Source organism: Polyodon spathula, chromosome 31 (genome assembly GCF_017654505.1).
Source record: "Polyodon spathula isolate WHYD16114869_AA chromosome 31, ASM1765450v1, whole genome shotgun sequence".
Lineage (NCBI taxonomy): Eukaryota > Metazoa > Chordata > Actinopteri > Acipenseriformes > Polyodontidae > Polyodon > Polyodon spathula.
Genome location: NC_054564.1, coordinates 7236123 through 7246875, shown reverse-complemented (window position 1 = coordinate 7246875; position 10753 = coordinate 7236123). Strand labels below are relative to the sequence as shown.

General features: G+C 40.8%; 1 protein-coding gene across 1 annotated transcript; it reads right to left on the bottom strand.

Annotated features, from left to right (window-relative positions):
• Positions 1 to 4454: 4454 nt before the first annotated feature.
• Positions 4455 to 10225, bottom strand: LOC121303237 (homeobox protein Nkx-6.3-like). The gene is made up of 3 exons (XM_041233817.1): positions 9735 to 10225; positions 7778 to 7947; positions 4455 to 5672 (listed from the first exon to the last, which is right to left on the bottom strand). Exons 1-3 carry the CDS (start codon positions 10141 to 10143, stop codon positions 5448 to 5450), a joined length of 804 nt encoding a protein of 267 aa, XP_041089751.1. The 5' UTR covers positions 10144 to 10225; the 3' UTR covers positions 4455 to 5447.
• Positions 10226 to 10753: the final 528 nt, after the last annotated feature.

The following is a 10753-nucleotide window of genomic DNA, read 5'->3' as shown; positions in this document are numbered from 1 at the left end:
ATATGAACGTTATTTAGATCTTTTATTTAACATCATGTAATCAAAGAAACTTCAACATGATATTGCAGAAGTCTACCAGAAGCCATAATAGCAGGACAGTAGTATTTCACATTTTTCCATTGTTGACAGTTTTTCATGAAGTATCTGGAAAACCACAAAGGGGTGTGTAATTCAGTATGTTTAATAGAGTATTATTCTGCAGGTTTCATTTGACTTTATGAAGCAAAATGAGTTCATTCTGTATAGAGGGTGATTCAAATCTTTTAGCCATAGCTGTGTATAAACACACACACACGTGCACGACAGTGAACGTGTGTGAAAGCGAGGCCTGGGGATGCTAATTGTGTAGTTTTCAAATCTCTTGGCAGCCAGGTAATGCACTGCAGGCATTAATGAGTTAAAAGGGTTTGTGTTTGATTTGCTTTGGGGGGCTTTATTTTCAAAGTGTTTCCTTCATTTTAATTAACTTGCAAAATAAGAACCGAACACTTTGAGGTTAATTCATTAAATACTGGAGTCCCATGCTTCAAAGATTTAGCCAACGAATCTACACTGTAAATCTAGTAAATGACACACGAATCTACTGCAACTGATTAGAAGCACGTCTATTCGGGCGTGTGTAGTCTAAAGATGTGTTTTGAATCTGTTCCATAAGATTTATGCTGCGTTCTTAAATGTTTGGTTTTACAAGGTAAGGCCCCATTACCAGAGGGCATCTCCCATAGGATAGTGACCCCTCTCATCTCATCATCCGAAAAGCTCCTCTGTGTCAGGGGCCACACTATAAAAAGACTGGAGGAGCTGCAGAAGGGCCAAAGGAGGTAGAAGAGCACTGATCTAGTTAAAGCATTAATAACCAAAACACTACATTTATATTATTATTATTATTATTATTATTATTATTATTATTGTATTTTATTTCTGATTGTATCTGTTTACAAACGGGTTATAAAGAAAGGTTGTATGCTTTTCTTTGTGAATTATTTTTTCAAATTCATTTGCAAATTTGTAGTGAACAAACTCAACGTGCTGTAGTGTCACACATCACACATCTAGACAGGTTTAGGTGAGGTATTCATTCTTGCAATGAGGCGCATGAAAATGAGTACCTTTCACAATAAGCTGATGTTAATACTGTGTTTAATGAACTATACTCTGCTATGAATACTAGCTGTTTTTAGTATTTGAAATGTAGCACTGTAGAGCGTTTTTATAGTTATTTTATTGGTATAAATATATACATACAAAAAAAAAAAATGTATTGATATAAAAGTATTTTTTTTTAAAAAGTTTCCTCTGTGATGCAAGATGTTTTAAACTTTTATAAAAAAATGTTCTTACTTTGTACAGAGCGCAGGTTTTACTGTTGGGGGCAGAGTCTGAACGAATCTTACTTTATAATCAATTACATTTACAGGGTGCTGCTGTGCTCCTAAATCCGAAAGACGGGGAATGATGATGATGAGGTTGTTGTTGTTTTTAAGTAGCTGGTTTGAAAGAGGCAGAAAACAATTTGCTGAGATCTTGAAAAATTACTTGCATTACAAGCATTAAAAAGTGAGCTTATTGCAGAATGAAAACGGTTAACCATGTAGGGAATTCACAGCAATAAAAGTGCATGAAATGACTTTAATGATTATTCCTTCCTGTAACTGGGTCCTCCCTTTGAACACAGTGACCCAGGCGAGTCAGTTCAGCCACCAGCAGTCTGGGCACTGTTTTAATGATCTCGCCAGCGACGGAACTGAACGCCTCTGCCCTGGAATGTGTAAAGCTGCTGTTTTACACACTTCGTTCAGCTGTGCGGTTTTTCTTTTATGTTTTCAACACCAGCAGAATTAATACAGAGTTAAAGGGTACTGGTATGTGGATTTATTAAAGTTACACCTCCCTCGAGCTAAACAGAAAGGGGGGAAAAATGCTTGTTAATGTTAATCAGTTACAGGTGTTATTTCAAATCCGTGGTAAATTTAAGTCATGTCAAAGTTATCAATCATTTTAAACTAAAATCAGCAGGCTGTGTGGTCCAGTGGTTGAAGAAAAGGGCTTGTAACCAGGCAGTCCCCGGTTCAAATCCCAGCTCAATCACAGACTCACTGTGAGACCCTGAGAAAGTCACTGAACCTCCTTGTGCTCTGTCTTCTGGGTGACATGTTGTTGTAAATGACCCTGCAGCTGATGCATAGTTCACACACCCTAGTCTCTGTAAATTGCCTTGGATAAAACAAATTATATAACTGAAATGTCACTACAAACCTTGACAAAAACTATCTGAGATACTGATGTTTTAATGAATATTTTTTTCATGCTAATCTGTGATCTGGCACTGCTATATTAATAACTGATGATAGTAGAAGGTATTCACAGTATCTCAAACCTTTTTACACAAACTGAGATTATTGGCCAGTAATCATGTGGTTGATGTCGTTGGATTGTTTTCATGGACACCAGTGTAGCGGTCTGTGCTGAATGGTGGAATGACTCTTTTATTATAATGTGTGTTTATATAAAGTCATTTCGAGTCAAGTTTTCAAAGTGTAATTGGATGCTTTTACTCGGATATATTTCTGTGTAGCTCGAGGCATATCTGTTCATCGTAACACACATTGAATGCACTGCAATTTGTCTCACAGAGGAGAATAATGTATATTTATATCAAATAAAATCTATGCAAATCTGGCCTCTTGAGCCCTTTTTTCTATACTTTATTTTTTATTGATTTTGTATTAATCTCTATTTATTTATGTATTTATTTGAAAGTTGTCAAACGCTGAAATAAACACCAGCTAGAAGAATTTCAGCCTGCATTAATTTCCTCATTAGTCTAAATCCTGTTTATTTGATCATAAAACAGCAGCGTTGAAACGTAACCCTTTGACGCATTAAATATTGAAAATAGCTGGGGAAAAAAAAACAGCAATTAAAGCGTTTTTCTTCTATTGCATTATATGGGGGGGGGGGGTGGCTGACATCCTCGTGAGGGTATTGTGCGCTTGCATCATCCACACGTCTCTATATAAAGAGTAGGTTAGAGACAGGCACAGCACACACTGTAGGGGCCCATTTGAATCCGCTGTGTTGCCTGGTACAAGTATTCTTCTCAATTTCCAGTTTGCTTTGTATATAGCTGTATATAGAAACATTATATGAATATACTGAAATTAGTGCTGTATTTAGTTATCTATGTCCTCTTTGGTCTGTTTTTAAATAGCATTTTAAGAGTGATCAAAGTTTTTTTGTGAACTCTATGGAGCATGAGATGTTGCCCCACCGAGACTTATTAAAAAAAAAAAAAAATTATATAACTGATCTTTTTGTACATAAAGCTGGTTTTAAAAATGTTTCTTCAACAGTGTGTTTAATAGAGGCTGTTGTCAGGACCAGCCTGTCCTGTTGGTCTCTTTAATGGCCGATGGCAGCTTCACCTTCCCTGAGGCCAGTGGGCAAGTGAATAATGCAGCCAGAATCGCTTACTGAACTCATCGGTGTCCTTGGAAACTTGGCAATATTATAAAAGCTGGCAAGACACGGCACCAGCTTTACTGACCCTGCCTGCAAAGCACTGATTCATTTCCAATTTTAATAAAGAGATGTGTTTTTTTTTTTTTTTTTTTTTTTTTCATCCCTGTGTTTATTTTAATTTTACATCAAATGTAGAGTTAAAATGTGTATTTCACCCAGCCCAAATGGGTCGGGTTCACCGAGCACTTACTCCTTTTGAGAAAATTGAATTGTAAAAAAAAAAATATAGATATAATATATATATTAGATATATATGTATTATCTATATCTATATATATATATATATATATATATAAATCAAGATAGCTATATATATATAATAATATATATATACTATAATAAGATTAAGATTCAGGTAAAAAAAAAAACAAGCAAGTGCAAAAGCTAGCTGATTATTCACATATTTATATTCCTATACAATATGAGAAGCTTGAGATTCTGTCGAAGATGATTGTAGCGCAGAGACGTTGTGCTCTGGGTCAAAACCCCATCTACATGTAAATTACCATCAGCAGGGTGTGATTACCACTTCAGTCCTACTGCATAAGAGCATACAGTTCAATCAGCAATCCCAGCCCTGCGAGGATGAACTCTGGTGCAGACGTGCTGCGTTATTATTATACCTGCATCAGCCTGGCTGCGCGGAGTGCGGCACATCGAGAGGATCTTACAATTCAACAGTGTACCCTAGATTACATCTGAAAAGAAATGTATTAATATTATTATTATTAACTTGATATGCATTTAATTGCAGCCAAAGAGGTTTGCTGTTGTATTTTCCAATCCTTGCTTTAATGGTTAAAAGAAAGAAATTGACTTTCTTTTAATTATTACACAATTAAATTAATTATTACACAATTAAAATGAGATTCAGTGAACTGCGACATTTCAACACATGCTTAAGAAAAACAGGGGGGGGGGGGGGGGGGGGGGGGTTTAGCGGCCATCGATTTTCCAGCTTTCTTTTGATTTTGCAGACTTTTTTTGATGGCGCCCAGCTCTCCCATGATTGAAATTCAAAGTGCAGTTGATTCTTAAGGAGTTCACTCAGTGTGATTTGAATGACAGCAGCGCGGTTCATTTACAAACGTGCTTGAAGATGCCTGTTTAATTTAATTAGAGCAGCTTAGTTAAAGAGTTCATTACGCCCACAATCTACAGTTTGTTACATTGTTAAAATCAGAGAGCTCTCAGTCGGCCGGTTTTATTGCTTTAGCTGTTTGAATATTCTCATCATTCCGAAGCCGTGATAGCGCCGGGATCATCCTGGCGGATATTCAGTATCAACGTAATGTGATCCATCAGCATCGGGGGCTGAAGATTGGGAATGGATGCGTATTATCCAGGATGTGTGTTTTCACTTTGACATTCGCAGTTTTGTGGTTTTAAATGCTATATATACACACACACACACACACTAACTGAGTGAATGCAATATTCACAATTAATCAAAAGACTCGATGTACAGTACTTTGGAAGAAGCTGGTTGTAGTCTTCAAGGTTTTCTATATGAGCAGCAGCTCCTGTTTAAAGTAAGTCACATTTGATCTCAGCCTACAGTGAAGCTAGGAGCCGCTGTAGATTGTGTGCAGTGTGTGGTGCTGCAGGAAGGGGGAGGGGACTCAAACCCTCTGGCTGATGTAAAGAACTCCGACCAGATTGGCTGAGGGAGCTGCTCCTTTGGCTCATCTGGTGGATTCTTTGGAGCCCGGAGGTTGTGAGTTCAAATCGCTATCCCCCTGTGCAAGGGTGCAGTAATCAACCCCTTACATGTGGTGGTAGCAGTGGGATATCTAACAGACAGCAGGGGTTGCAAGCTGAGTGAAATTACTCTTGCGCAGGCTGATGGGGGAGTCGCGTCGACCAGGCTCGGGAGTTCAGATCCTGGGGGTTGCAGCAGGGGTCCCCGTGGTCCTCGAGGGGGTTCAGAGGTGGTGGGGGCCCAGCCGCAGGACGGAGAAGGCCCCCCGGTGTTTGCGCAGGAGCAGACCGATCTTCTCGTCATCCTCGTCGGGGTCCAGGGGCTTGTTGTACTCGTCGTCCTCCACCTCGTTCTCCGACACCGCCTGGTCTGGACCGGCCCGCTGCGTTGGGGGCAGTTCGGAGCCGTTCTTCTTGCGCCACTTGGTGCGCCGGTTCTGGAACCACACCTGCAGGGAGAGCCCAAAGAGACACACACATTGGTTCTGTTTGTGGGATGCTCTGGTTAGAAATCAAACCCACGACACATCACTCGCCATGCAGAAGGGAAAGCTACCAGGACAAAGGTGTCTTAAACGGCTGCTTTCACAGAATCTGGGACTAGCTTACTGCACATTGTCATTATTTAGATCAAATAAAGTCACCAAATCAATGTAATTATCAAGACATTAAACTGATCATGTGATTAGACATGTCATTTTTATGGTTTTTTATACACTGATCAAAAATATAAACGCAACATGTATTGTTGGTCCCATGTTTCATAAGCTGAATTAAAAGATCCCAGAAATTTTCCATACGCACAAAAAGCTTATTTCTCTCAAATTTTGTGCACAAATTTGTTTACATCCTTGTTAGTGAGCATTTCTCCTTTGCCAAGATAATCCATCTGTCTGACAGGTGTGGCATATCAAGAAGCTGATTAAACAGCATGATCATTACACAGGTGCACCTTGTTTGGGGAACAATAAAAGGCCACTCTAAAATGTGCAGTTTTGTCACACAACACAATGCCACAGATGTCTCAAGTTTTGAGGGAGCGTGCAGTTGGCATGTTGACTGCAGGAATGTCCACCAGAGCTGTTGCCACAGAATTGAATGTTCATTTCATTACCATAAGCCGCCTCCAACGTCGTTTTCGAGAATTGGGCAGTACGTCCAACCGCAGACCATGTGTAACCATGCCAACCCAGGACCTCCACATCCGGCTTCTTCACCTGCGGGATCCTCTGAGACCAGCCACTCGGACATCTGACGAAACTGCGGGTTTGCACAACCGAAGAATTTCTGCACAAACTGTCAGAAACCGTCTCAGGGAAGCTCATCTGCATGCTCGTCATCCTCACCAGGGTCTTGACCTGACTGCAGTTCGGTGTCGTAACCTTCGATGGCCACTGGCACGCTGGAGAAGTGTGCTCTTCACGGATGAATCCCGGTTTGAACTTTACCGGGCAGATGGCAGACAGTGTGTATGGCGTTGTGTGGGCGAGCGGTTTGCTGATGTCAACGTTGTGAACAGAGTGCCCCATGGTGGCGATGGGGTTATGGTATGGGCAGGCATAAGCTACTGTGATGAGATCCTGAGGCCCATTGTCGCGGCATTCATCCGCTGCCATCACCTCATGTTTCAGCATGATAATGCACGGCCCCATGTCGCAAGGATCTGTACACAATTCCTGGAAGCTGAAAATGTCCCAGTTCTTCCATGGCCTGCATACTCACCAGACATGTCACCCATTGAGCCTGTTTGGGATTCTCTGGATCGACGTGTACGACAGCGTGTTCCAGTTCCCTCCAATATCCAGCAACTTCGCATAGTCACTGAAGAGGAGTGGGACAACATTCCACAGGCCACAATCAACAGCCTGATCAACTCCATGCGAAGGAGATGTGTCGCGCTGCATGAGGCAAATGGTTTTCACACCAGAGACTGACTGGTTTTCTGATCCACGCCCCTACCTTTTTTTTTAAGGTATCTGTGACCAACAGATGCATTTCTGTATTTCCAGTCATGTAAAATCCTTAGATTAGGGCCTAATGGATTTATTTCAATTTATTTCAGACTGATTTTCTTTTATGAACTGTAACTCGGTAAAATCTTGTTTATATTTTTGCTCAGTGTATATTTAAGTCAAATTAATGTTTAAGAAACACAATGACCCAATCGTTTTAACATTACTGTTAACAGGGGGCTCCCGAGTGGCGCCTCACCCAGTAAAGGCACTCCGCGTGGAGTGCAGGGTGCGCCCAATAGCCTGCAGATCGCTGGTTCATATCTAGGCTATATCATTTCATTGATATGTAATAATAACAGGGATGTTAATAAGACCCCTGTTGCAGTTTCACCCATTCCAAGCTTGGTTAGCCTGTGTCTAGGTAACAAGCTCAGGTGTGTCTTATTGAACTAGTAAAACCAGGAATGGATCAAATCTCTATGCAGCGGGAGTCTTGCTTCCAGGCTTGTAATGCTTGTTTATTTAAGGGCTGCTATTTCAAAGCCCTTCTTGTTCTTTGACTGTGTGGCCAGTGGAATCTCCAAGCTCAGGCTCCTCACCTTGACCTGTGACTCGCTCATGCCCAGTGAGTATGCCAGCCGGGCTCGCTCCGGCCCTGCCAGGTACTTGGTCTGCTCAAAGGTCTTCTCCAGCGCAAAGATCTGGTGCCCGCTGAATGTGGGGCGCGTGTGCTTCTTCCTGCCAGGCATGGCGGTCAGCTGCCCGCTGCCTGCTTCGCAAACACATTCAAGAGAACACTTTTAGTTTCTTACACATTTCCTAACCTGTCCTACCTATACAGGATATGTGATACAGCATTTTTTTTTAAAGAGAGTCAGATCGATGCCAACCCTGGTGCAATATAAACCACACCCGGCAATAACGGTTTAATATTGCAATGTGTGGGGCATTGGTTATAGATTTCCCAATCTGTCCTTTCTAAAAAGTCACCACAGTAATTTTGCTTTTTATCTCATGCTTGTTGCATTTACCACAGCCTACCATGTCATGTTTTTTTTTATATACTTTACCATACCTCTCCATGCTTTGCAATACTTCCTTATGCTTTACCATCCCTCTCTGTGCTTTACAGTGCTTCCCTATGCTTTACCATACCTCTCTGTGCTTTACAATGCTTCCCTATGCTTTACCATACCTCTCTGTGCTTTACAATGCTTCCCTATGCTTTACCATGCCTCTCTGTGCTTTACAATGCTTCCCTATGCTTTACCATGCTTTCACTGTGCTTTATTACACTTTGCTAAGCTTTTACTACGGGCAACTTTGAAAGGGATGTCTTGCTGCAGTGCCATATAGCTACATTTAAACCAAAAGTTTAAGAGTTCAAAATAAATCCTACTATCCAGATTTTCCATTTTATTACTAATGTAATTTACACTGTCGTGTTTTATTTTGGTAGCACTTTTTTGTGCACCTGAAGTATATTATTATTATTGTGATTATTATTATTAGTTTATTTAACAGACACCTTTATCCAGGGCGACTTACAGAGAGCCGACAGAAATATACATGAAGACGTTTTCAAAGCGCTGGCGTGGTATTTGTGTTTGATTGTTCTAAACACTGGGTTCTGCAGCGTAATATAGATCTCGGTGGTTATACAGTCGGAGTTGTTAGAGGTCGCCTATCTCACATTCTGCGTTTATTCGATTCATTTCCAACATACGTTCTGCACATTGTATTAATTTATAAAACCAAAAAATTACATCTTAAAAAATCTTATTGGAGGGTTTTATTTCTGAATTGTTGCAAAAATACAATAAAGTTTGGAGGATTGAATCTAGTGCAATGTTTGAGCGGGTTTGTTTTTCAGTAAATATCCCGCAGTGCATGTCTAGGCACACCAAGTTAATGGCCCTGTCTGTACTGTATAATGCACACTGTACTGTTCCAAAGTCTTGCCAAGGCAGCTTCTTCTTCTTGTACCTCATACAGAATTCTAAGAAGGTCGTTAACTATTATATTAATTGCAATGTAAAAAAAAGAGGCAACACAACAGCTCAAGGCTGGGGTTGTTTCCTTGTATCTAAGAATATAACGACTTCAACAGAAACACACTGAAGTGACTCGCACAAGTGACTGCAGTTTTTGCTGCACACTTATTTCAATTTGTGCACAGGTAAACTAGTGTAATACTGTTTATATACCGCAGTGTTTTACCTGTGCAATGTTTAGTGTCACAAAATCTCTAAGCTTTTTAAAAAGTCCTCTAAATTGCGGCATGACAAGAATTAAGCCCGTTTTTAAACTCTGGTTCGTTTTTTGTCAGGAATAAGCCCCTTTTTAAACTCTGGTTCGTTTTTTGTCAGCAATCAGACTGAACTGTTTTCTTTTACTGTGAAAAAGAACTTGTGAACTGTGGGATGCTCTCGTTTGGAGGACTTATAGCGAACACTTTTGCCTTTTTAGACGGGTAAAAGCCAAGTACTGCAGACGGTGGGGGGGGGGGGGTGCATGTGAATCCATTTATAAATAATCTTCAAAGACTTCACTTACTGTCACCACACTGTTCCCTGCCTGCCCTCCAGTCGTAACCAGCCTCGCTCCAGCAGCCCCCAGTCCTCCCCTTGGCTGGGAACTCGCCTCCAGGTTTGGAGTAGCCCCCCATGGAAGGCGCGTAGTCCCGGCTGTAGTAGACCCCCGGGGCGGGGGTGGTTCCGAAGCCCCCCATGTGGGAGTAGCCGGAGAGGAGGGTCCCGGCGGGGCCCCCCATCACCGGCCTGCTCAGGATATCGCTGATGCCATGCGGGGTGCCCGGCTGGAGCTGGCAGTGGAGAGCGGAGGAAGGGTGCAGTTTGTAAAAGGAGTTCTGCACAGAATACTGGCACACAGGGGCCTTGCTGTCTGTGCTCAGCTGGTTCAGGGTGCTGTTGAACAGGAAGGGTCCCGGGATGTTGTGATCCATTTGGTAAACTCCAGTGTAATTGAAAATATGTATACCGAGATATAATAATCAAAAAATGAAAGCCCTTTTTTTAAAACTGGATTTAAAGTTAAATAAATCGCTTTTAAGCACTCTTTTAAAACTTTTAAATCCAAAACCAAGAATAAAAATGATAAATATGTTTTCAGCTCATTCAAAGATTCTTTACATTGTTAGAGGCGCAAACTGGATTGGATACAAATCTTTTTTTTTTTTTTTTTTTTAAAGCCTTTAAAATAAAACGCAAAAATGTTTTTTAAAAAAATAGTGCAACAATTTCAAAACACTTCCAAACTGGAATGGAATTTTCTTTCTATCTTTTTTTTTTTTTTGAAAAAGAGAGTGCTTTAAATAAATACTCTTCCAGTGGTTTGTTTCTAAGAGATCCAGTCAGTATGAACACAAAATATATATTTGTTCTTCTTTTCTTTTCACTGTCTCCGTCCCACTGCGCGCTCCAAGCAGGTAAATCCAAGGTAAACACCAGAGGTTAATAAAAAAAAAAATAGATACAGTGGCCCCAAAAGACGAATGTCTCTCCAGCACTTTACAAGTAGGTAATAAATAAGAAGGACCTTTAGGAGAGTTGACA

Excerpts from the sequence above, each read along its gene's own strand:
- LOC121303237 (XM_041233817.1), bottom strand. The coding sequence starts at position 10,143 with ATGGATCACAACATCCCGGGACCCTTCCTGTTCAACAGCACCCTGAAC. Across the intron at positions 7,948-9,734 it reads CAGGGAACAGTGTGGTGACA|GCAGCGGGCAGCTGACCGCC; the intron begins GTAAGTGAAGTC and ends TTTGCGAAGCAG. Across the intron at positions 5,673-7,777 it reads TGAGCGAGTCACAGGTCAAG|GTGTGGTTCCAGAACCGGCG; the intron begins GTGAGGAGCCTG and ends CTCTCCCTGCAG.